The sequence below is a fragment of the Periplaneta americana genome, chromosome 12 (assembly GCF_040183065.1).
Source record: "Periplaneta americana isolate PAMFEO1 chromosome 12, P.americana_PAMFEO1_priV1, whole genome shotgun sequence".
NCBI lineage: Eukaryota > Metazoa > Arthropoda > Insecta > Blattodea > Blattidae > Periplaneta > Periplaneta americana.
The window spans coordinates 165,431,432-165,459,336 of NC_091128.1; the positions used below are offsets into that span (position 1 = coordinate 165,431,432).

Sequence of the window (27,905 nt, forward strand, 5' to 3'; positions counted from 1 at the left end):
CATTTCTAGTGAGACATAATTTTTGCGCAGTTGCCACTTTGAAATGACATGTTGTCAGGTAAGTAGCCTAGCTCAAGACTGACATAATGAAAGTAACAAATCTAAGAGAGATGTTTGCTGTATTCATTAACAATAATACAGCACAATTTTTAATAATCATGCTGAAAAATTAATGTATTGAACTTCTTGCTTCATTGCGATGAGGAATGTTACTCTAGCAGCCTCTATACCACTACATTCAAGTAGGAATTTCCTTCTGTCATCTGCTTTTGTGTACTTTAATTCCATATTCCTCAATCTCTTCAACATAGTTCTTTACTCATAAGTTTCTTTACTGAGCAAATGGATGAATAAGATTATATCTCTCCTTTACTAACATGTGACTGTTAACTGGCAGAAGTTGTCCGCTTTCTTGAAACATCCCAACTCTTCGTGAACAGATTAATAAATAGGTATGATTTGTTACCACAGCAGTTACCTCGTTCTTGAAGTATATTTCCAATGTTGAAGATTGAAGTGTCATAAGAAACTATTTTTATTTGATTGCAGATGGATCCCCCAGACGATTATATAGCACAGGTGAAGTTACCGAAAAGGAATATTGCCATGCCAAGAAGGTAAGAGTTGCACATGATTTTGAGTCTCGGTGTTCAACATGGTGCGAGATTTTTGGGGTTCTGCACCATGCCATGGATGGAAATCTTGGTAACGGACCAGGAGATGGTTTCCCTTTCCTTGTCTTGCCTAATAATTGAGCTGTTACGTAGATCTGAGATGTTAGACGTTGTAACATGGTGCGAAAACCAAAATTCTTGCACCAATGTGAGATCTGTCATAAAGTCGTCTCTTATAGCTAACATGATTTCTTTAAAAACACTCACTCACTCACTCCACTCCACTCCACTCCACTCCACTCCACTCCACTCCACTCCACTCCACTCTCCACTCCACTCCACTCCACTCTCCACTCCACTCCACTCCACTCCACTCTCCACTCCACTCTCCACTCCACTCCACTCTCCACTCCACTCCACTCCACTCTCCACTCCACTCCACTCCACTCTCCACTCCACTCCACTCCACTCCACTCTCCACTCCACTCCACTCCACTCCACTCTCCACTCCACTCCACTCTCCACTCCACTCTCCTCTCCTCTCCACTCCACTCCACTCCACTCCACTCTCCACTCCACTCTCCTCTCCTCTCCTCTCCTCTCCACTCCACTCACTCACTCCACTCCACTCCACTCTCCACTCCACTCTCCTCTCCTCTCCACTCCACTCCACTCCACTCCACTCTCCACTCCACTCTCCTCTCCTCTCCTCTCCACTCCACTCACTCACTCCACTCCACTCCACTCCACTCTCCACTCCACTCTCCTCTCCTCTCCACTCCACTCACTCACTCCACTCCACTCACTCACTCCACTCCACTCCACTCCACTCCACTCTCCACTCCACTCCACTCCACTCCACTCCACTCCACTCCACTCTCCTCTCCTCTCCTCTCCTCTCCACTCCACTCCACTCACTCACTCCACTCCACTCTCCACTCCACTCCACTCTCCACTCCACTCTCCACTCCACTCTCCACTCCACTCTCCTCTCCACTCCACTCACTCACTCCACTCCACTCCACTCTCCACTCCACTCTCCACTCCACTCCACTCTCCACTCCACTCCACTCCACTCCACTCACTCACTCACTCCACTCCACTCCACTCTCCACTCCACTCCACTCTCCACTCCACACTCCACTCTCCACTCCACTCCACTCCACTCTCCTCTCCTCTCCACTCCACTCCACTCACTCACTCCACTCCACTCCACTCTCCACTCCACTCCACTCCACTCACTCACTCACTCCACTCCACTCCACTCTCCACTCCACTGCACTCCACACTCCACTCTCCACTCCACTCCACTCCACTCCACTCCACTCCACTCTCCACTCCACTCACTCACTCACTCACTCCACTCCACTCCACTCCACTCCACTCCACTCCACTCCACTCCACTCTCCTCTCCACTCCACTCCACTCCACTCACTCACTCACTCACTCACTCTTCATTTTTCAGTGACTTATTTAAGGTTTTGGCCAATAGAGAAACAGAACAATTTGCGTATGATCTAAAATGGAGGTGGAAGATTTCATTTTGCTATTATGGTATTTACAGAAATGATCTTCCCCTTTCATATCAATGTAGATTTGACATGGAATCATCTTCAGAACTGGGGTCTATACATCACCAAAATGTGTTCTCTACAGAGAAGAAAATTCATCTATGAACTTACAGCACATATCAAATTGTATAGGTTTTAACTTTTCAGATAAAAATTAATAACATTATAGGTGTTCATTGTAACATTAGAAAACAAACGGGGCATTTGATCAATTATTAATCTTCCTTACTTTTTGTTGTTTTTAATAGGATATTTTACAATTAATTGAGCATTAATGTTTTGTGTTTTATTTCTCGTGATGCTTTCTTCTCTCATACAGCAAATTTAGTCTCTTAGGGCCGTATTCATAAACGAGACTTTGGATGAAGGCTTCCCAAAGTCGACTTTCGTAGTGAAGTTTAACTTTGTTAAAAGTCCTATTCATAGACAATACTTCTGAGACCTTGTCTTTGACTTTGGTAAGTCGAGATTTGACGATCTTGTACTAATGTTGGCAATCAAAATCACTGCCTTCTATACGAATTAAATTAATAGATAGTTGAAATAGAGTAGGCATTGCCACAATCAAAGCCATCTTTTGAGTCACAAATCAATTAAACAATTGAACATCGGTAGGCTACATGTTAAGCAATTGTTAACCGTTCTTGCAGCTTTTACATAAGAATAATATTATTCGAGGGCTTAGTGTGAAACTAACGTAAGTACAAAAATTAACATGTTTAAGTCTTTACACCATTCGATAATAATTTGTTCTTCTACCTGGCCACAAAAAATCGTAACTCATTTCGAACAGTCTTGTATATAATACAGTTCATAACTACAAAATATAATGATATAGTTTATCTGAAATAGTATTGCCTGTTAAGAATTTTGTTGTGAATAAAACATCTGTTGTAGTTACGTTAGTTTCACATTAAACCCTGAAATTATTTCATTGTAAAATAATTTTGTTATGAAGATATGGAGGATAAGATTCCACCAATGACAGACTATGAAAGAGAATATTATCCTGCTGAGAGTTGGCAGAGTTATTCCCTGCATGTCTGCAGAAACTACTTAAAAATTATCTGAAATCAATATGCAGAAAACGTTATGACGACCACAAGGATTATAAATTAACTGCATTTCCAACTGTACAACCTATAATATAAAATTAAATAGTAAGAATCAATATTAAGCTATTAATCCTTACCTATAGCGTAAAATCGGGATGAAATAAGTTGTATTATTTATTGGTGGAACAGATAATCCTCTTTGATTATTCATCAATGTAAGTTGAAACATGACGAGGATATTTAATACTGTCTATCAAATCTCTACCTTGATTTGAATTTATAATCTATAATAATAAGCTAAGGAACATGAGCAGCTTTAATAATCTCCTAGATATCTTCAATATTTTCGGCAAATTCAACAATTTCCCAAATATCAGTCATTTTCCTTTTTTCCACGAACGAAAGTCAAAGTCTAGATTTTCGGCGACTTCGAAGTAAAGTCACGATTGAAGTTTACTTTCCTCAAAGTGTCGACTGTGAATAGGAAAATGGTGATTTTGTACTTTCCAAAGTCAACTTTGGTCCAAAGTCTCGTCTATGAATACGATCCTTACTCACAGAGTTTTTTCTGCCTGTTGTGTTTTTAGTCAGAAAACCGTTACCGAGTGCCAAAGGGAACCAAGTTTTATCGCGTGAAAGTGCGGCCATTGCAGAAGGATTCTTCATTGGTTCGAAGTCAGCATCACCACCATCACCACCACCACCATCACCAGCAACAGCAACAGCAACAACAACAACAACAGCAACAGGAACAGCAAGACAGCATGATGGACGTGGCAGACGAGGAATCCAAGTGATGAGTGAACTGTATTATATTACAAATTACTTGTGAGGGTAAGAAATTTGCAGTACCTTACATATTACCTTGAAGTAAAATATTTTTAAATCATCCTATATAAAGAATTTTTACCCCTTGAACATAGTAAGGATTATTGGGGCAACATTTTTTAAAATATCTTTACAAAGGGTACTTTATTTCCTGTTGAACTTTAAGAAAATAATAAAATGGTCACTTATATACTAGTTCATTTGCCACGTCGTGTGGCAACTTTTGTGATATTTTTGCTCTTTTATAAAAGCGTTTTGTTCAGGAAGTGACGTCAGTGCTTGTGTGGAATCGACTGTGTTACTTCAAGATCTCCCACCTCTCTTGTTTTGTTGTGTAGTGAGGGGAATTCTCACTTTCTAGTACTGTAGCTACAATATTCATTGTAAAACGTTCTCTGTGTGGAGTCAGAGCATTGCTAGATCACTTTTAGTGTAATTAGGTTAGTAACAAGACATCACATTCACAACTTTGTTACCGTAGAAGATCGATTTGCCATAACTCTTTCTTTTTTTTTCAATCGAAGATAAGTGAAAATAAAATAGCTTATCTGAACCACAAAATATAAAAAGCAGATGACAAGACACATCACTTAGAACTGAGTGGGTGGAGTATATTTTTATTGAGAGAATGTAGCATAATATTTCTTCTAAATTTCTCTCATTGTCCTTTAACTGGTTTTTGTAGGGCTGTGAAATGTTTGGCCAGGGCTTGAAGAGCTCAGCAGACTGTTGAAGGAGCTGATCGCTCTGACGATGCCAAAGAGTGAAGTTGTAAATACATGGGGACAGAGATAACGAGAACAGGATTTCAAATTTACGAGAAATCTCCTTTTTAATGCATGAAGATTACTTTACTTCAGGCGTTTTTATGATAATAATAGTCATAAATCTCAATTTTTCAACAAATCAAATTTTTGAGCACAAGATAATATAACAGCTACAGCTCCTCATCTTGAAAGTGACTTGTTCATAGGTTATGTACTGATGCTGTATCATATAAATGAATTAGATAAGGGAGGAATTCCTTCCCAAGACTACCTCTGCTCTTGCCTGCTTGTGTTTACATATGTATGATATTAGAAAATCTTTTTTTTTCTTTTATTTGATAATTTTTTTACATTGGTACTATCAATTGTGCTTAAATAATTAACAGAGAAAATCTTAAAAATTATTTTGTGAGACGAAACTAAAATGTATATTTTATAAAATCCGTACTGGTATTGCACTGTCACCATACCCTGGAATTTATTGTTGAACTTACTTATAACAACTTGATATTTATGTATATTAAACCATTTTTATTTTTTCATCATATTAAGTATGAAGGCAGAATATCGTGATAATAAATGTGTATTTATTTGGAGATTTTCACGAAATTATAAGTTTTAAGCAACCCTGGTAAAAAAAATGAAAATAAAAACACATATTTCCATACCATCTACCTCTGTATACAGCTGCATATCTTTCATATTCTGTATCCCATTTCATTCGGGAATGGTGGAAGTTAAATATAACAATTTTTGTCAAGTTACACAAAATGGCGATTTAATGAAAAATACTTGAAATTATCTTTTTCCCTACCTTTGTTTTGTTTATTCGTTTCTTTCTTTACCTAAGACAGAGCATGAAATGAAACATTGTAGTAGATAGAATCTATGAAAGTGGTTTTATTTTTAAGAAAAATTCGTTATAAATGCCAGTTTTAAATCCTGACATGATAAGAGTGGTAATATATGTAGCACATTCAACACTGATTTTCTGTTTTTACAATTTATATAGATTTTAATACATGGAACCGTTAATTTGTTGACAAAATGGCGGAATGTAATATGCCATAAAAAGCGACTGAAATATGAAAATATTACTTAAAAATAGATTGTTAAGATTTCGTTATTAGAACAAGTATTGCTGGAATTAGTTTAAAAACTTGAATTGTGTTTTTTCGCATTATTTCACAATTCAAAGATGTTTATTTATTTATTTATTTTTTTGAGGTTATAAGTAGAAGTATGAAGAAATGGCGAAAAAATTGGCAATATGAGAACAATTTGCGTTATCACATCTTGCAAATTTTACCGATCTCTAATTTATTATAGATTCTGTGCCTCTAATAAAAAACTTCTTCAAACAGTCCACACCTGTGGAGTAATGGCTAGCGCTTCTGGCTGCGAAACCAGAAGGCCCGGGTTCGATTCCTGGTCAGTGCAAGTTACCTGGTTGAGGTTTTTTCCGGGATTTTCCCTCAACCCAATATGAGCAAATGCTGGGTAACTTTCGGTGCTGGACCCTGGATTCATTTATCACCTTCATCTCATTCAGATGCTGCTGATAAAGCGTCGTAAGATAACCTACTAAAAAAAATTCTTCAAACAGAACTTTAGAGTTTAAATAGATCTATATGAATTTTTATTTATAATTAAAATTATAAATAATCGTCGTTTTTGTGAGATAGTGTGCCAGTACATTTCTCCTGAATGATTAACATTCACACATTCTCGAGCATCCAGTGATGTGCCTAAGTGTTTAGTAATGTTATGAAACTTCAGAGTCGGTTATTGAACAGTAGGCTCATAGCTATTAATGATGTTCGTTTACTGTTTTATTTTTTTTATGCAAAATGGCTCTGAAAAGAAAAGTGCTACAAGGCTTTCAGGATAATAGTGTTCAAAAGTAGACTTGGTTATTCCACTATGTGCTGAAACTTGACATACAAGACCAAAAAGTTTGCTTGTGAAGATGTAGAATATGTTTGGAAGTTTACAGTAACATAGGATGTTTAGAACTCAGGCACTGAAAGTCAAGATTGTCACAGAGTATTGTAGAGTGGATGTGGTATCCATTGGAAGGGTTTTTAGGCCTGGTTCAGAAGATTCCAAAATCTAACAATATAGAACTGAGTCTCATGGACTGGAGCACGAATCTAATAAACTGCACGCTGGTATGGAAGTGATGGTTTAGACTGTTAGAAAAATGTTGTAAATATTTTGTTTTGATACTGTACTGTTAACAGTCTAATCCATCGCTTACACATCAATGGGGTTCACTAGAAACATGCATGAGTCCATGTGACTCAGTTCTCTTTTGTTATATGTCGGAATCTTACAAATTAGGTCAAGAAACCTTCCTAATGGATGCCACGTTCTCTCTAGCACACATAGTACCATTCTTGATCTTCACTGTTTAAACTTCCAATGTGTAATTAGTAGGGGCCTGTTTTTTTGTAGCAACGATACATGCGAAAACATTCGAAATTTCATTTTTAATGGTATTTCGCCTTATAGACAATGTGTCATAATTAAGCCAAATAAAGCCGCAAAAATCTCAAAATAAGACCCCTTTATCACGAAAATTACGAAATATACCCCATGCACCACCTCCATAGGTACTTTGTTTAAACCTTCCATTCAGAAATGCTTCTGTTATGTCGTGGGCTACTTTGCTATTTAATTTTTTTGCCACTAGGTAGTGTTAATATTTCTTGGCGTCCTCTGTTTGACAGTCTCTTTACAACCTATATACATCAAAATGTTTCCAAACTTTTGCACAACCTGTCATGCAGTGTTGAAATTGTTCTATAGTCCCATCGCTCTAATTTTCGGCAGCCAATCGTGTTGCAGGTCGGCTACATTTAAAAGTATGCGTCTTGTGATTCACTTATGAAGACGTTATTCATTTCTTAAGGCTCGATAAATACTTAATATAATCGCCCGCCATTTTGGCTCTTTCGTTGGCGTTCACAGAAAGCACACGAAGACGTTATTTGCCGCTCAATTATTTGCTGAATTACAGTGCGTTTGATTTATTATCATAGGAGCTACGACATGATAATGTGTTGTTGTTGTTATCTAATGCTGGGCTTTGGCAACGAAGCCATTAGCATTCTTGCTCTCCAATATTTCTCTATTAATTAGCATAAGTGTAATCGTTTTTTAAGTGGGCACCAATTTTTTGTTTGTAATGGTGGTTACATCACCCACTCACGTAAACCCCCAGATGACTGGAGGGCCACACCTGTCGTTGGTTAATGGGTCCATCGGACCTGGCCGGGAGGAGTTTTAGAGTCCATCGACCTTTCTCACAAGCACCACTTGTGGAACATTTCTACGCCATAGCAGGCCAGCGTAAGAGATGAAATAGCATTTCCTCTATTTCTGATGTTGTGGTTATACCGCCAATTCTCGGTCCCCAGAGCCTCATCTGTAAAAACAGGTTGCACCACGAGCAGGTTGAGGTTGGGTTTTGGATAGGAGAGGTTATGGAATGCACTTCACTGTCCCTTGCAACCTACATGATAATGTTTAACGGTGTGGCAAATAAATTCCTCGTATGGTAGCTCGGGAACGAAAGAACAAAAATGGCGAACGATACTACCTACCTAGACTTTATAGAGCCTTCACTTCCTAAGACGTAAGCAAAGAGGCGGAGTCATGCCGGAAATAACAGCATCGCGACTATAGGTGAGGATATGTTATTTAGAATAAAATTTGATATTGAGGGGTATGTGTTAAAATAGCTATTTATTTCACGAAGTAGCCACTGAAATAAAAGCACATATAGCACCGAAATCAGGATTTTATTTGATCAAAAAAGGCAGGCCCCTGGTAATTAGTAATTTTGAGAAAGATAAACTAATTTTGGACATAATGTCTACAAAATTCTTTGTACAATGGTCAGAACAATAATTGTCGAAAAAAAATAATATAACGTGATAAAAATAACAGGGTAACAGTTAAAGTATTGAAAGCTGACACCAGAAGAATAACATAATTGTTTTTTTTTTTTGTCAAAGATTTTCACTTGTCACAGAAGAGCAGACAAGTCTTTTTTTCAAGCCCTGTTAATGTAACATAATACATAGTAAGTTTTAATCATCTGGCGAAGTATGTAAGTTCGCGGATGGAAACAGCTTGGTAGTGGGGGGAGGAGGAGGTGGGAAGGATCTGCTGCTGGTTGGCCAGCATGAACACCGGGAACATACACTGGGACTTGCCGTATATTAAAATCCAATTGTTTTAAGTTCGTTACAGAGGAAAGTAGTAGGTTTTGAAATTAATTTTGAGGAGAAATGGTGGAAACAAAAATTATCATAATACATTGTCTAAAAATTGCACCAAAAATTTTCTCTGGGATTGTACACAGCAGCTGAAGTCTTCTGTGGGGTACCAAATATTGAAATAAAAAAATGAGCAAGATGCAATAGGGGAAGTAATTTTCATACATTTGTGTTGCAAAGCAGGAAGAGGTAGCAGGATGAGTTTTACGTCTTGATGATAACAGCATCAAAAACTAACATCTATGAAGTGACGCACTTCTTTCTGAGTAGTACGAGACTTGGCTGCATAGCCTTCATATGGCAGGGTGGCTGGGAATTACACATGTGACAGAAAAATAATGAATGTGATGACTGTTGAGTCTGCTGTGAGCCAGTTTTGAGCCTTGGCTTGTTAGTTACTTTGTTATTCTCGATATTTGGCTTTTTACTTTCTCATTATACGAAATAAAGAGAAAGTATTGTTGTAATTCTGCAGAAAAAAATAGTTTTCGAGATTTTCACGAAAATACGCGTTTTCAGCATCCCTGATACAGAAAAAAATGTTTTTTTTTTTTACATGCCTTCTGTCTGTTTATATATATTTTCTCATAAAATACTGGATAGAGTTTTTCGTATTCAGTAGCTATGAGTCAGTTTACCTGGTCAGTATGCACATAATAAATACCATAAAGTGGGGTGACTTTGAACGCTGAGGTGACTTTGAATAGTAATTTAGCGCCTTTCTAAATTAAATGCTGTACCCAATTGCGAAAAAACTGTTTAAGTTGTCAATAAATTAGTTCAGTTTTTTCACAATTGGGTACAGCATTTAATTTAGAAAGGCGCTAAATTACTGTTCAAAGTCACCCCACTTTACGGTAATTATTAAAAAAATATAATCCTTTTTTAAAAATTGCACAAAATAGTGGTTCACTCGAAATTGGCTCTAACCAGTGCTTTATTTTTTTGGTAGTGTAAATTGGTACAGCATACTGTCAACATTTTTAGGCATTTACGAACATTTGAATTAGAATATACTCTGAAGCTATAGATTACATGAGATCAGCAAATAAATTTTCCTGCAATTTATGACTAGTCCATGAAATAAAATTAATTACACTCTAGAGCGATTAATATGACATCCTACATCCTTCTTACACTTGACATTAGCAGCATGCTGGTATCTTAAATTTTAAGAAAAATTTCACAGGCACTAACTATTTTTTTCTTCAATATATATTAAGGAAGAAACCATAAAACATGTAAGCTGTATGTTTTTTAGAAATAGTACATTATGCAACGAGCCTATAATGAAGGTAATTAAGAAGTGAGTATGGATATTTATGAAACGAGCGCAAACGAGTTTCATAATTTTCATACGAGCTTCTTAATTACCATTATAGGCGAGTTTCATACGACTTTTTATGCTCGACCATATTTCTAACTTGATATTATTAATTTTATTGTATCTGACCTGGAGCAATGTCCCGTATGTTGTGAGATGTGCGCAGACGCGAAAGTATTGATTTTTTCCGAGGAACAGATGTCCACATTGACCTTGCTAGGCCATAAGAACCTACAGAGATAACATTGAAATAAAATTAGACATTGAAAAACGAGATGACAAATTGTATTTATTTGAATATTATTTACAATTAACGCTAATTTTTATAGTAACAGAACATAACCTTCTGCGACAGTATTGGATTTCCAGCCTCCGTGACTTTTCGCTAATTCTCTTTCGATTGCATATCCGAGAATAATCGATACTTGCAGTTTTATAACGGTAGAAAGCTGACCTGTCATTGGCTGAACAGTTGTAACCTGAGTCGTCATTGGCTGAAAGACCTGACCTTTAATGAGTAGGTGTACTTTAATGACTTGCATTAAAGGTCTGCTACCAGGTGTATAATTACTACATTTCGGCATGGTCGAGCATAAAACAATTAAAAAGAATGTAGAAGCACTGGTTTAGTTATCATAATACTACTGAGTAAATTTTACAGACACATCAGACTTTCTTCATGCGAATCCATGGCATATGTGTTTTGTACAGTGTGTAACAAAATTCAATATTCAAACTTCTAGGCATAACAGAAGATACCAATACAAACTTTTTTTTATTAAATAACCATACGTCTGAAAACTGATACTGAGTGTGTATATTTTGTTCCATAATGTCTGATAGGAGTTATAAACATTGCCAGCAGAGGAAGAGAGAAGTATAATTGCTATTCAACCAATAGCAGATGTTTCATTCCACACTTGTCTTGAAGTTGGGTAATCTGAAGCATTCTATCTCTGCCCAACTTCAAGATAAGCATGGAATGAAACTTCTGCCATTGGTTGTATAGCAATTATACTACTCTCCTCCATTGTCGGCAATGTTTACTTCTCCTGTCAGACATTATGGGACAAAGTATAGTCAGTCTGTGAAGGACAAGAAATGGAAAAGGTATTGATGTCATTGAGAATGAAACTACGTGTTATATTTCACTTTCTATTGTAAGCTTCTACAAAAACTGTTTGAAAGTGTGACGTCCTGTTTCAAAACACACTCTGCAACGATGTGTCTGTGCTTGTCTCACACGTCCAAAGACTCCATGCATTTGTTGTAAAAGTCAGCAGCTGGAAGAACTCGAGCTATAAGCTCTTGTGATTCATTTGGAGCCTCATACATCAGCCTCTTCAAATGTGTCAAATGTAGGGTGAGGTATGGAGAACGAGCAGGCCATGTAGTGGGTCCACTATGGCCAATCCAGTGCTCACCAAAATGTGTAACATAAATGCTGTCGAACTGCAGTAAAGAAGTGAGGAGTTGCACCGTTGTGCTGATACCACATGCGGCTCTGATTGTCAAGGGGAATGTCTTCAAGCAATGCAGGCAATGTGTTCCACAGGAACTGCAGATACTGTGTGCCGGTGAGATGTGCCAGAAGGGAATTATTTCCAACAACATCTGTCCACATGTTGACAGCAAATGCTTGTTAGTGGTGACGACGAAACTTTCATGAGAGTTTCCATCTGCCCACAGGTATCGGTTGTTGCAATTGAACAGTTCATCTCGGGTGAACATCCCTTCGTCTGTGAACAAAACAAACTGCTCAAACTGAGGTTCCATACCGCTCCTCTACAGGTACCATTGGCAAAACTCAACCCGACGGGGATAATCGTCCGGTTCTAGAGTTGAACCCTTTTCAGATGAAATGGATGCAGGGTTGTTCATGTCACACCTGCCTAACAACCATATGGTCAATATGTGATTGTTGTGCAATACATCTTGAGGATGTTGAGCGAGCATTCTCTACCTGCTCCAAAACATCCTCCTGAAACCTGAATGTGCACATCAGACCTGCAGACCTAAAAGCAGAAATTTGTTAACTGACAGAAAGAATGACAATGGCACATCACCACGAAGACGCACTTCGACAAACTTACCTGCAATGACCCGGTTTCACACAAGCAGTCATTAATATTGCAATTTGGCACAACCTGTGTAGGATACCACTGAGCATAAAGATGTGCTGCAGCTCTTGAATTGCCAGTGCGTGCATCATGAAGCAAGTGCATGTCTGTGAGTTGAGCCCATGTGCACTCTTCATCATGCTGCACTAAACGAATGACAACAAATAACTTGGATGCATGCTGTCACAGTGTAACCAGCGAATAGGGATTATAAAGAATGGACACTTCGCGTTGGTCCCTTTGATGTAGCCAGACTGATTTCAATGACCTTCAAGCCAGCTAGAGCATGAGATTCTGCTTTCTCCCTAGAGTTGGCGCTGACATCACACCACCTAGCAGTCGACACAGCGGAAATATAACACATAATTAATAAATCTAGGTACATTATGTACTCAAATAAAATAAATTGGATCCATAAAATAATAAATCCGTCATTAACTGTAATGTCTAGACTCTTACTTACTGGCTTTTAAGGAATCCGGAGGTTCATTGCCGCCCTCACATAAGCCCGCCATTGGTCCCTATCCTGAGCAAGATTAATCCAATCTCTATCATCATATCCCACCTCCCTCAAATCCATTTTAATATTATCTTCCCATCTACGTCTCGGCCTCCCCAAAGGTCTTTTCCCCCTCTGGCCTCCCAACTAACACTCTATATGCATTTCTGGATTCGCCCATACGTGCTACATGCCCTGCCCATCTCAAATGTCTGGATTTAATGTTCCTAATTATGTCAGGTGAAGGATATAATGCGTGCAGCTCTGCGTTGTGTAACTTTCTCCATTCTCCTGTAGCTTCATCCCTTTTAGCCCCAAATATTTTCCTAAGAACCTTATTCTCGAAAACCCTCAAGCTCTGTTCCTCTCTCAAAGTGAGAGTCCAAGTTTCACAGCCATACAGAACAACCGGTAATATAACTGTTTTATAAATTCTAACTTTCAGATTTTTTGACAGCAGACTAGATGACAAAAGTTTCTCAACTGAATAATAACAGGCATTTCCCATATTTATTTTGCGTTTAATTTCCTCCCAAGTGTCATTTATATTTGTTACTGTTGCTCCAAGATATTTGAATTTTTCCACCTCTTCGAAGGATAAATCTCCAACTGTCTACACTCTAGAGTTCCTTTATAATGAGAGTTGAGATGTTGACCCCAACAACAATTAAAATACGTAATGATTTGATAGAGCTGAAAATGAAAAACAAAACTCTTATGAGAAGTAAAACCATATACCTATATTATAATATATACAAATATTAAAGGAATTTGATACATAATTTTATAATGTATTATATTATTTTATAATATAATTTATTATATCTGAAATATAAAAAATTATTATTACAACTAGTTTGCCACTGAGAAATAAGGAAAAGCTGTTAACTAGAATTTATTTGAAGCAAAGCATTACTGGATTATGCAATAAGGTAGGCGATGTTTGAATCCTGTGTCTCAACTCGATTCTCAATTATTATCTTAGCCTATGCTCGATTACACTAACCTCTAGCTCTTGAAAGTGGAACTAAACACAGGAAACAAAACACAGGAAAATTCGCTCAGTGTCCATTCTTTTTAATCCATATTCACTGGTGTAACCATGTGATCCTGACATCATGGCGTGTTTAACAGATCGCGCACTTTGAACAATACAAAGTGGATCGAAAGTCACTTTCCCCAATATTCATTCCTAGCTTTCATACTTGTACACATATACAGATGTCATAACTTGAACAAATGAATAGCTGGTGTAAGTGGTGGGTTGAGAACCGTGTTTGTGCGTCAACTGTTTTTCCGATGTTATGTATTGAAAACAGCCCTCGTTTTGCCGATATGCAGTTACTATGGCAACATGATGGAGCACGACTTCATTTTGGCGTAGCAGTGAGGGACTTCTTGAACCAGCAATTCCATGAATGGATTGGCGCCGTTGTGGCACAACAGAATGACCACCCAGATCATGCCACCTGACACCATGTAATTTTTCACTGTGGATATCCTGAAAAAAATGACGTTTTTGCTCAGAAACCGCAGGATCTGCATCAGTTGCGAAATATGATGGAACAGTCATTCGTGAAAATCGAAAATCGTGAGTTATGTTCTGCCATCTGTAAATCAGTGTCTAAAAGTAGTGAATTGTATATCGAGAAACAGGGCCTCCATTTTGAATAAAATCTGTAAAGGAATGTGTAGTCAAATGTAAATTTAAAGTAATTAAATGTAAGGAAGTGTTTGGGAAAAGCGACTTGTGACCCACCTTGTATTATTAATAAATCAATGAAATTTGTAATCTTTTAATCATCACTCACATCTCCAACTTCTTATTTTGTCTTCAGAGGTGACTACTCACGCAATTATTAGTTTCAGATATACAGGGTGATTCAAAAGTTCGGCGACATATACAAACTATGTCATTAGTGCAGATACCGGTAGCGAAAAATAGGAGAGGAAAGTTGTTGGAAGTATGTAGTTTTCAGTCTAATGTGCTTGAATTTTCAATGTAGAAGACACCGTTGCACTGGAAGGAATGGTGAACGGGAAAGAGTTCAAGGCGGAAGAAGATAGCAGATGATAGCTGACATTAAGGTATATGGATCATATGCAGAGACAAAGAGGAAGGCATAAAATAGGAAAGATTGGAGAAAGCTGGTTTACAGTGAAAGACCTGCCCTTGGGCAGAACACTGAATGAATGAATGAATGAATGAATGAATGAATGAATGAAGAATAATGAATGAATATACCATCATGGCTGTACTTTTTCGCTAATTCTATAGGATTTTAGATACATATTATTTAACAGAGAAAAATATTTGACATGCAGAGTTTAGTGGTTATTTAACTTGTCGCAGTGGAAAGAAAGACTTTTTTCTTTACATTGATAACATAAGAATTAAGGGAATTTCTAAGGATGAAGCACGAGACAACAGGGCCTTTTTCATTCTCATTTAAGCTCGTACTAATGTACAGCCTCAATGGTGTATTCTACATTGAAAATTTAAGCACAGTAAAATCAAAACTAATTTTTTTTTTAATTGGGTTATTTTACGACACTGTATCAACATCTAGGTTATTTAGTGTCTGAATGATATGAAGGTGATAATGCTGGTGAAATGAGTCCGGGGTCCAGCACTGAAAGTTACCCAGCATTTGCTCGTGTTGGGTTGAGGGAAAACCCCGGAAAAAACCTCAACCAGGTGACTTGCCCCGACTGGGATTCGAATCCAGGCCACCTGGTTTCGCGGCCAGACGCGCTAACCATTACTCCACCGGTGTGGACAAAAAACTACATATTTCAGACACTTTCCCCTCTTTCCATTTTTCACTACCTGTACTTATAACGGAGTTTGTTATAATGTATATAGTATTAAAATATTACAGTATTAAAAACACTTAATTAGTTAAAATTAACTGATAGCTAGATATGTTTCAAGACTTTGCCATCCTGTCTTCAGTAGCTACTGAGCTAGTTCAGCTGTTGTTCTTGCTGGCCAGTCAGCGATACACATCGATAAAAAACTCCAGCAAGAACAACAGCTGATCTGGCTCAATAGCAACAGAAGATAGGACGGCAAAGTCGTGAAACGTGTCTTGCTAACACGAATTTTAACTAATTAAGTGTTTATTAATACAGTAAGTCGTTTGTCCCAAATAGATACCTTATTATTTGCTGATGATATTGTGTTTATGGCAACTTCAGAAGATAATTTGCAACATTTGGTTTACAACTTTAATCAAATGGCAGAAAGTTTCAATATGGAAATTTCGAACGACAAATCTAAAGTGATGGCTTTTTTAGGAAAGGATCCAGTCCGTAGCAAAATATGCATCAATAATAAGATCATCGAACAAATCAAAAATTTTAGTTATATCGGTTACCAAATTTCATATGAAGAAGAAAAGGATTTGAATGAGAAAATTATTAAATTCAACAGAGCAGTGGGGATAATTAATCAGATATTCAAACCAACCTTAGTACAAAAAAACACGCGCACCAGAATTTATAAAACATTGGTCAGACCTATACTCTGTTTTGGTAGTGAAGCTTGGACGATTCGTAATATTGATTCACAAAGATTAACGGCGGCAGAAATGAGATTTATGCATCGTACAGCGGGATACACGAGAATGGATCACATTAAAAATTTTGACATTATGAAAGAACTGCATATTGAACCGATTACGGAACACCTACAGAAATACAGACAAAACTGGAGATCACATGTCATCAGAATGCCTCGTTCTAGAATTCCACGCCAAATTTTAAATTACCATTCTGTGGGCAAGAGATCCTTGGGCAGACCATTCAAGTGTTGGCAAGAGACTGTAATGGGCCACTAGGCCCAATACATGAAAGGATGATGATTAATACAGTAATATTTTAATACTATGTACATTTTAATGATTGAATGAAAAACACTGTTGAATAATGACTAATAATATAAACATATCCACTAACAGAGTTTGTCTATGTCGCCGTACTTATGAGTCACTCTGTATAGTTATTTAACAAAAAATGTTTGTTTAGTATCTTCTATTATCTTTAGAAGTTTGAGTATTGAATTTTGTTACACTCTGTATCATTCTTCTTAACATATGAGTAGTAACTATATCATGAAGAAATGAGACCAAGTAGAGGAAACTCTTGTGATTCTGTTTCTGCTGTCTGGTTGTGGGATGTTAGTAAACACGTGAATTGGCAAACACAGAGGGAATCTGCAGAGTGAATATGATTGATTAATTTGATACAAGCTTTACGTAAAATGAAGTTTCGTTATTGCATAAAAAAGTATAATGAGAAAGTACGTGTCATTTACATGACACTGTTTATTAATCTCCTGTGTACTTCGTTGTAGTATTAGACCCCCTGGGAGTCCCGCATGTTCCACAGGGGGGAGGGGATCCCCCCTCTCATGACAAGCTTGGCACAGTCTCCTGTAAATATATCTGTGCAGTATGATCATGCCTGGTGTACATACACACAAATATTTATACTAATATATTTTTTCATACGCATTTAAGACCGTGTAGGATATGAAGCTTCTTCCTGTGTTTGCTTTCCTTTCTCTTCTTCTTCTTCTTTGATCGAGAATTCTTGTGTATTTCTTTTCGTTATGAGATAGTGGATCTGTTGACAGCGCTCTAACCGGAAACAAACTTCATGTGATACGATGATTTTTATGTGGGCTAGGCATCGAAACAATTCTCACTATGAAAAAGTGAAGTGTCAAAACATACTGTGCCTAGAAATTTACCTCCACAGACATGGTCGTTCTCCATTAGTGTTAAGTTGTTGAGAGAGAATGGTTGTCTTTTTTTTTTCGTTTATGATTGGATACTTACACCGAATTGTTTATTTTCTTGTGAAGCTGGCGCAGGCCGGTGCAGTCCTTATAATAATATTTATTGAGCAAGTCTGTAGGTTCCTAATGGGTTTTTTTGTTACTGGAGGTGAAGCAGTGTGTCCAACATGAGGTTTTATACTAATGACAAAGTGTGACTGAGATGTGAATTATCGTAATGTGATGTTTGCAGCAATTCATCTGTACAAATTGTAGGATAAAAATAAAGTTTTTTATTTGATAGTGCTGGACAATTTTCCAGTTCTAAATAATAAAATATTATGCCTTGTGTTTTTCGTATTATTTCTTGTGACACCTGGAATGGACCAAAGCATTGTCACCAATATAATTTTCTTCTTCCTCATCCGTCTCCACTCCCCTTCTTTTATCCTCATCCTTTTGTACTGAGTGAGTGAATTATCCTTTGACGATTGCTGATTCAGCAAACCACACTATTAATATATACACCGGTAAATGTATTATTGTGATGTACGAAAATACATATGATATTTCCGTGCAGATATTCTGCTTCACCATATAATGAAAGATGAATGGAACGGAGAAAAATTCGATCCGACATCAGGATGGAAATCCGGTGTGGCTTAGTGGATAGAGCGTCAGCATGTAGAGCTGAAAACCCGGGTTCAAATCCCGGTGCTGGAGAGAATTTTTCTCTGTTCCACTCATCTTTCATCATATGATGACGCAGAATATCTGCACGGAAATATCATATGAAGACATTATTACAAAAACAACACTATTGTCAAAATTGCTATTTTTCAGGAGAATAATAAAAATAAATAGAATAACACATGTCAGCTGTTTCTGTACAACTGGTGTCTATCCTTGTGGCTATTGCACCTGACATGGATCATTTTTGGAGTCTGTAAACTGTTGAAATAGTAGCAAATATGTCCTTAACTTAATTTCATTAAAAATGACTAGGGCTGTTTTTGTAATAATGTCTTCATATGTACTTCGGTACATCACAATAATATATATGAGAAAAATAATCACTTGGTGATTTAACACGGTGCTTATTCCGTCAGATCTCAGCCACTTAGTCACTCATAACGAGTGCACCTCTGCACATGTGTGGACATTGTGCCACTGTCATACATCTATGACGCAGTGCATGAGGATAGGTCATTAGAGGGAACCCAAGAGGTGGAACTTAAACTGAGAGGATTCGATCCGACATTGGGATGGGAATCCGGTGTGGCTTAGTGGATAGAGCGTCAGTACGTAGAGCTGAAAACCCGGGTTCAAATCTCGGTGCCGGAGAGAATTTTTCTCTGTTCCACACATCTTTCATCATATGATGACACAGAATATCTGCACGGAAATATCATATGTACTTTGGTACATCACAATAATATAATGATATGCGAAAAATAATCACCTTGTGATTTAAGACGGCGCTTATTCCGTCGGATCCCGGCCACTTAGTCACTCATAACGAGTGCACCTCTGCACATGTGTGGACATTGTCCTACTGTCATTCATCTATGACGCAATGCATTAGAGTAGGTCACTGGAGGGAACCCAAGAGGTGGAACTTAAACTGAGAGGATTCGATCCGACATCAGGATGGGAATCCGGTGTGGCTTAGTGGATAGAGCGTCAGTACGTAGAGCTGAAAACTCGGGTTCAAATCCCATTTCCGGAGAGAATTTTTCTCCATTCCATTTATCTTTCATCACACTATTAATGTTTTTTTTTTTTTTTTTTACGAATGGTTGGTTGACTGCCTCCGTGGTCTGTTGGTCAGCATGCTGGCTTCCAGATCAGGAGGTCCCGGGTTCGATTCTCGGGCTAGGCTCTCGGTGAATTTTTCTTGAAGAGGAATTCCCTGGGTGTCTAGAGTCTGGAAATTTGTATGAATGTGTGATTGTGAGTGTGCCGGGTTAATATAAATTAACCAATCATCACAATATAAAAATACGTCAGGACTGTTGCTGGGCAGTAACCTGAACACACGTTTCAGCGTCACATTGTTGACAAGTAACTCCATCTGTTAGCACAACCATAAAACATGTAATAGATGCTATAGAGTTACCAACAACGAAACAAAAAAAAAAGAATGGTTGGTTGGTTGGTTATTTGGTACTTGACTGTTAGTCACCCATAGGAAGCCAGTTGTATAGATCAATTTACTGACAGAGTCGTTGTCCAGGGTGCGCCATAGGAGGCTGGTCTATGCTACACTCGCAGTGAGATGAGATGATGATGGAGATTTGTTGGGATGCCACAGGGCAACCGGAGCTCCTGGAGAAAATCCCTGTGTTACCTGGATCATGGGCTTGCTCAACACAAGTTACAAATCAGGGTATGCCAGGAATCGAACCCAGATCCACAGGATTATAAGTCCAGTGCTCTACCTACTAGACCACCATGGCAGCCATACACTATTAATGTAAAATATTACTAAATATAAACAGTGAAAAAGTATTTTGTTCACTAAAACTAAGAAAGGAAGTGTTTCAACTGCCTGTTTTCTTGTTCCAAACATTTCTGGCACCTGCTTCAGAAATGATACATGATACTTTTCAGTTCTTCGAGAGAATTTGTATTATTTTAATATGTTGTCTTTTAAAGTTTCCCAGAGATGAAGTCACAGGAGATTACGTTGGAGGATTTAGGGGACTCATTCCACTCATCATTCCTACTAATAACTTTATCCTTAAATACTCTATTATGTATGTTCATAGAATAGTCGACTGTATGTGCTGTTGCAGAATCCTGTTGGAAACTGACAGTACTCCCTTTCCATTAACTTACCAAAAAAAGAATTCATTCATAGTGTTCTCACTAAGGGCAGGTATTTCACTGCAAACCCAGTATTCTCCAGTCTTTCCTGTTCTCTGCTTTCCTCTTAGTTCTCCACATTTACTTACTTACTGGCTTTTAAGGAACCCGGAGGTTCATTGCCGCCCTCACATAAGCCCGCCATTGGTCCCTATCCTGAGCAAGATTAATCCATTCTCTATCATCATATCCCACCTCCCTCAAATCCATTTTAATATTATCTTCCCATCTACGTCTCGGCCTCCCTAAAGGTCTTTTTCCCTCCGGCCTCCCAACTAACACTCTATATGCATTTCTGGATTCGCCCATGCGTACTACATGCCCTGCCCATCTCAAACGTCTGGATTTAATATTCCTAATTATGTCAGGTGAAGAATACAGTGCATGCAGTTCTGTGTTGTGTAACTTTCTCCATTCTCCTGTAACTTCATCCGTCTTAGCCCCAAATATTTTCCTAAGAATCTTATTCTCAAACACCTGTAGTCTCTGTACCTCTCTCAAAGTGAGAGTCCAAGTTTCACAACCATACAGAACAACCGGTAATATAACTCTTTTATAAATTCTAACTTTCAGGTTTTTCGACAGCAGACTGGATGATAAAAGTTTCTCAACCGAATAATAACAGGCATTTCCCATATTTATTCTGTGTTTAATTTCCTCCCGAGTATCATTTATATTTGTTACTGTTGCTCCCAGATATTTGAACTTCTCCACCTCTTCAAAAGATATGATCCATATATCTTAATGTCGCCTATCATCTGATATCTTCTTCTGCCCCGAACTCTTCTCCTGTTTACCATTCCTTCCAGTGCATCCTTCAGCAGGCAGTTTCTTTTCAGCCAGTGACCCAGCCAATTCCTTTTTCTCTTCCTGAACGGTTTCAGCATTATGATTTCTTCACCCCCTCTTTCTAGCAAAGCTTCATTTCTTATTCTGTGTCTCCATTCTCCATTTCACATGCGCCTTTCTTCTCCATATCCACATTTAAAATGCTTCCAGTCGTAATGTCCATGTTTCTGCCCGCATACAATGCCACACTCCACACAAAGAACTTAACTAGTCTCTTCGTTAGTTCTTTCTCCAGAGGTCCGCAGAAGATGCTCCTGTTTCTATTAAAAGTTTTCTTTGCCATTGCTATCCTCCTCTTGACTTCCTGGCAGCAGCTCATGTTACTGCTTAGAGTACACCCAAAGTATTTGAAGCTATCCACTTGCCCTACTGCCTCATTTAGAATTCGCAAGTTTAGCTTTTATTTTTCTTCCTATGACCATGGTCTTCGTCTTGTTTGCATTTATCTTCATCCCATACTGCTCACAGCTTCATTTAGCTTCTGTAGCATATCCCTTAGTATCTACTCCTCTTCTGCTAACAACGCCATATCATCAGCAAATCTTATGCACTTTATGCCATATCATACTTACAAATGGCTTTTAGAGAACCTGGAGGCTCATTGGCGCCCTTACATAAACCCACCATCAGTCCCTATCCTGAGCAAGATTAATCCAGTCCCTAGTATCATATCAACCTCCCTTAAATCCATTTTAATATTATCATCCCATCTACGTCTTGGCCTCCCCAAATGTCTTTTTTCCTCCAGTCTCCCAACTAACACTCTATATGCATTTCTGGATTTTCTCATATGTGCTAAATGCCCTGTCCATCTCGAACATCTGGATTTAATGTTCTAATTATGTTAGGTGAAGAATACAATGCATTTCTGCATTGTGTAACTTTCTCCATTATCCTGTAACTTCATCCCTCTTAGCCCCAAATATTTTCCTAAGAACCTATTCTCGAATACTCTTAACATCTGTTCCTCTCTTAAAGAGAGAGTCGAAGTTTCACTACCATACAGGACAACCGGTAATATAACTGTTTTACAAATTTTGACTTTGAGTTCTTTTGAAAGCAGACTGAATGACAAAAGTTTCTGAACAGAATAATAGCAGGCCTTTCCATATTTATTGTGTGTATAATTTCCTTTCTAGTGTCATTTATACCTATAACTTTTGCTCCAAGATATTTGAATTTTTCCAACTTTTCAAATGATAAATTTCCAATTTTTTATATTTCCATTTCCACAGTTAATTCCTGATTTACCACGAAAATCATCTGTAGCTGCATTTAGATTGGCAACAGGCCATGATTGTTTGGCCAAACACCTGCATAGAATTGGAATATATCAGTCCCCTAACTGCCCATTGTGCAACTCAAACCAAGAAATGGATTCGAAACATCTCAAAATCTGTGCTTCAGTGGCTGGTCATGATAATATCTTTGAAAAATATTGGCGTGCAAGAGGTCAAATGACTTTATTGTCAAATGCCTGGCATTAGAAAACAACAACATATTTCCATTTCGTACTATGTTCTGGTCATGAGACATAATCAGATACATTATCTACATACTTAGACTTCAACAAACAAAATTTAATAACACAATCCCAAGGGAAAAAATGGAACTCTCTGCATCAAAATCCACAGTTAATTCTCGATTTACCACGAAAATCGTCTGTAGCTGCATTTAGATTGGCAACAGACCATGATTGTGTGGCCAAACACCTGCATAGAATTGGAATATATCAGTCCCCTAATTGCCCATTGTGCAACTCAAACCCAGAAATGGATTCGGAACATCTCAAAATCTGTGCTTCAGTGGCTGGTCATGATAATATCTTTGAAAAATATTGGAGTTCAAGAGGTCAAATGACTTCATTGTCAAACGCCTGGCATTAGAAAACAACAACAACAACATTATCTTTTCGGGCGTTACTTCCAAACCTATGTCATTACTTGGTTTGAATAAAATCTTTGTGTTTTCCTTAATCATGTGTGGATTTTCTCCTAACATATTCACGTCATCTGCATAAACTAGCACCTGATGTAACCTGTTCAATTCCAAATCTTCTCTGTTTTCTTGGACAACGCCATATCATATTATCTGAAATTACATTGGATAATTTTAGTTCAACAGGATTTTTCTAGCATCATCCTTTTGTTGTCCCTGTAACATGATGACAGCAGTGCAAATCATTGAAGTTATCTGTTCACTTGTATACATTTTAATTAGGAAAGCTTCAACTGTACAAAGTGGTTATGTATCTGGCAACATGACACTGCAGACTACAGAATTGAAAACCTTAACTAGAAATACTGAAATATACAAAAAAATGTAGAAATACAAACAGCAACAACCATTGCAGCCAGTCACATTGTCTGGCGAAAGGAAATAAAAAGATGTAGGAAGAATATTAAGATTTAATTCTTAAAATCTGCTAAAGAAATTTCTAGGAAAAGATGTACACAGAAATACAAAGCTACGTCTTGTAGTAGTTAGTGACTCATTCTGCAACCGTTAAGATGGAGTTCTGAGGCTCCATGGAGATCATGATCGCAGGTTCCAATCCCTCACGGGGCATGGATTTTCGTCTATTGTCAATGTAGTGGCTTATGTTTCAATAGATGGAGGATTAGCGTCATGCTAACCTCACATAAAAAGAGACTTACAGTGTGTCCCTATGGTTTCATGGGTGGGGGGGGGAGGAAATTGCAGAAATGGAGTGCATTGCATATCCGACTAGAATTATTGTAAAAACACACTCGATAAAAAAAAATACAGCATACCCTCGATTGAATACATTCAGTAATAAAAAAGGAAATATATCCATACTTTCTGTTGTCTGTAATTTCCAGGTGGCTTCCACTGTTATTCCATTAATAAATACAAAAAAACAAAAAACAAATTTGAATGTATACCTGTATATATTGAGTTATTATGACATTATTGAAAGGAAAGAAATGAACAGAAAATTGATGTTAAACCTGTATTTTTTATTTTTATTTTATTGGGTTATTTTACGACGCTGTATCAACATCTAGGTTATTTAGCGTCTGAATGATATGAATGTGATAATGCCGGTGAAATGAGTCCGGGGTCCAGCACCGAAAGTTACCCAGCATTTGCTCCTATTGGGTTGAGGGAAAACCCCGGAAAAAACCTCAATCAGGTAACTTGCCCCGACCGGGATTCGAACCCGGGCCACCTGGTTTCGCAGCCAGACGCGCTGACCGTTACTCCACAGGAGTTAAACCTGTAGAAACTGGTTAAAGTCGATAAGAAGACTAAATAATGTCTTAATGCCAATTTTTTAAAAATAATCTTAACATGTGCTGAATATAGGAACAAATTTTTTAACCACAATATTTTGATTTTGTCCAATGATTAAGGGTGGAAATGGGTGAAATTTTGGCCATTTTCGAGGAAAAAAATTTCCGTTTTTTTTTCTTGTGCAAAATGTAATCACTGACCTTTATTTTATATATTGGCCAATTTTATCGATATAATCGTCCTCAAAATTCATGCTTTAGATATATTTGACAGTTGAAGAGGTGGATTCCAAACTGGCCTAAGTCCAAGTGACATGTTATGAAAACACTGACAAAAATTGATAAAAAAATATTAAATTTGACGCCCTTAGTTTCTGCATGAGTTTTTCCAAATGGATCTAAGACAAGACTTAGGAGAGTCTGTTAAATAAACTTACACATTTATATATAGACTCGTAAAGGATAAATTAAAACTTGAACAAAGCAAGTTAAAATCTTTAAAAAAGGACTTAGGATATTTTGGAATTCACCGCTTCAATTACAAACCGATTTTCGTGAGGGAAAATCGATATTTTAAAGTAATTTTTCCACACCTCTATTTTTACTGCATTTACTCACATTCAAATATTAGGCCTATAGGTTCCAACAAATTTCATGCTAGGAAATTGAAATTTTTACTGCATAGGCTATACTGAAAAGTATGATTGACAAAATTATAGTCTTTTTTTTTTTTTTTTTGGATGAAGTAAATATTTTGAACATAAAGGAAAATACAATGTACTATCTGGACACTTAAAAAAATATTTTTATACTGACTAGACTAAATTTTTTTAGGTCATGCATACACTCATAATTCAAATTATGGATTTGAATTAAATTATATGCATATCAGAGATGCTGTACATTTTTTTTTCTCAGATATAATGCGATTGAAAACAAAAGATTTGTTAATATTTTAATTAAGCTTTTTGCAGTTAAACTTGTCATAAATAGCTTAAGATTGAGATAAAATAATTGAGATGCATCTGAAATGCTTTGGAGGGAGAGTATCACCCATTTCCAAACCAACCCTTGAGTTCATCACTAGACGTATCTCAACCTGCTGTTTTGTGTGAAGTTCGATACAAAACCACCTTAATTCTATCGTGTACGTCTATTGTCATGTTTGAAACACTGTCCAAACAGTTTAGGGTAGATCTTATTGGAGGAAGTACTTCATGTCTTTGTAATAATATAGTTTTCAATTTCTTAACGGTTGCAAAAATACAACATATCCACAGAAACCCCCCCGAGATTACAAATGGGTATAATTTTGTAACAATGTATATTAAGACCTTTATACGAGTCTCACAAGAAAGAACAACTCAAAGAATTCCAGTTTTGAATATTTGGTATGTCTAACTACCGGCGGAAACAATAGATGAGAGTAGAAGCGAATAGAAGCTGTTAATATTGGTTTCGTTCGTTCAGGTTTGCCAGTCTTTTACAATTTTTGCATTGTACAAAGTGATGTGAATGTTTATTTGGATCACAATGAACAACTAGCAGGAAGGTGGATTGGACGCGCTTGAAACCAAGACGTCATCTGCAAAGTGGCCACCGAGGTCCCCGGATTTTGACATCTTATCATGGGTTTAAATTATATCTGTGTACCTCTACGACCACAGAATATGCAAGAGCTGCGACATCGTATCTCCGGTGCCGTTTAATGCATTGCAAGTAGATGTATTAGAGAGCATGTGTCGTGAGTGGGAATATCACCTAGATCTCTGCCGTGTGGTACGCGGAGGCAAATTGATATCTGTGAGGTATACAGTATAACATTTTTGAGTTGCTCTTTCAGGTGTCACCATTTTCATGTTCATAGGATTACCAACAGCGACGATATACCTTTTTATAATCACAGAGGTTTTCTGTGGACACCCGGTATATGGAGCATTTTTTTTAAATCACAGTGCGGTTCGGTTTTTATCTCAGTCTGCAGCAAGTGCCAGACTAGTCCACTGACCTCATCACGTTAAAATCCCTCCCTCATCGTCGAAATAAAAGCAGTGCGGACTATAGGCAGTGTTTAATGAAAACAATGCTGATAGGAACATAAAAAGTACAACTCAAAAACACGATACAAGGAGGAAGTGCGATCAGTGCTGGAAGTGCGCGAACTGGGAGGCCGCGTGGTAGCCGTCCAGTCTGAACTCTCCCAAGGGGTCCTGCATTCTGAGGGGAGTCTCCACAGAATTCATGCCCATGGCAGGGGCTTCCCCACAGTACGTTTCCACCAGAGGGTACTCGTAGTGGATGTCTGCAGATATGGGAGTGTCCGTCTCATTGTTCAGTCTGGTGTCTAGGACGTTCTCTCCACCCACACAGTTAAACCTGTAGTTGGGGTCGTTCTTGGAATCACAGCTCGCCGTCTGGTTCTGCAGCTTGTAGCATTCGTCGTACTGGTAACTATTGTAATACACTTCTGCAGGCGCCTGCTGCTTGAGCCTGTCGTCGTCGATGCCCGGGTACTGCATCTCCTGCGGGATGAAGCCCTCCATGGGGTTGGGCACTATGTTCGCGGTGTCCGGGGAACAGGGAGGGAACCTGCTGGAGCTGCTGTTGCTCTCGTCGGTGGTCACCGCGTGCTGCTGGTCGTGCGGCAGCATCCAGTAGGCCGACTCTGGCTCCGGCTTCACGGGACTGCGATGAATCGTGCCGCTGCCCAGATCAAGGAGCATCGGCGGCGAACGGGCGATCTCGGAGTTCTGGTTCTGGTCCTGGTGGAGCATGGGGGCGTAATCCTGCGACTTGAGCGGCTGGTCCAGCTGGAAGATCTCCTCGGGCTGGAACAGCTCGCCCCCCAGCGGTAGGAAGTCGTACTGCTGGGGGGCCGCGTTGTTGGTCTCCTCGAAGTAGCTGTTGGTGGCTGTCGAGGAGTCGTCCTGGTGGTAGTTGAGCTGCAGGTGCTCCTGCAGCCAGTAGGACGGGTCCAGGTGAGCGGGATGCTGGTACTGGGGGCCGTGCGCCTGGTTCGTGGGGGAACGGCTGCACACACACTGGAATGGCGGGCACGAGCACGAGTAGCCTGCGAACAAAATC

The 27,905-nt window shown here is 38.3% G+C and overlaps 2 protein-coding genes across 5 annotated transcripts in view; one reads left to right on the top strand and one right to left on the bottom strand.

Annotated features, from left to right (window-relative positions):
- Positions 1–5,970, top strand: part of Atg17 (autophagy-related 17) — a 110,617-nt gene extending 104,647 nt beyond the window's left edge. Inside the window, exons 21-22 of one of the 2 annotated variants that reach the window (XM_069842502.1) lie at positions 550–617; positions 3,828–5,970. In XM_069842502.1, the coding sequence (XP_069698603.1) occupies positions 550–617; positions 3,828–4,037 (278 nt within the window). In that variant the 3' untranslated portion in view covers positions 4,038–5,970. The remainder of the gene's footprint in view (positions 1–549; positions 618–3,827) is intronic. The other variant, XM_069842501.1, reaches the window with a different exon arrangement.
- Positions 5,971–22,796: 16,826 nt separating this feature from the next.
- gcm (glial cells missing) overlaps positions 22,797–27,905 on the bottom strand; it is a 58,368-nt gene continuing 53,259 nt past the window's right edge. For 2 of the 3 annotated variants that reach the window (XM_069842505.1, XM_069842504.1), the window contains exon 4: positions 22,797–27,891. In XM_069842505.1, the coding sequence (XP_069698606.1) occupies positions 26,963–27,891 (929 nt within the window). In that variant the 3' untranslated portion in view covers positions 22,797–26,962. The remainder of the gene's footprint in view (positions 27,892–27,905) is intronic. The other variant, XR_011335351.1, reaches the window with a different exon arrangement.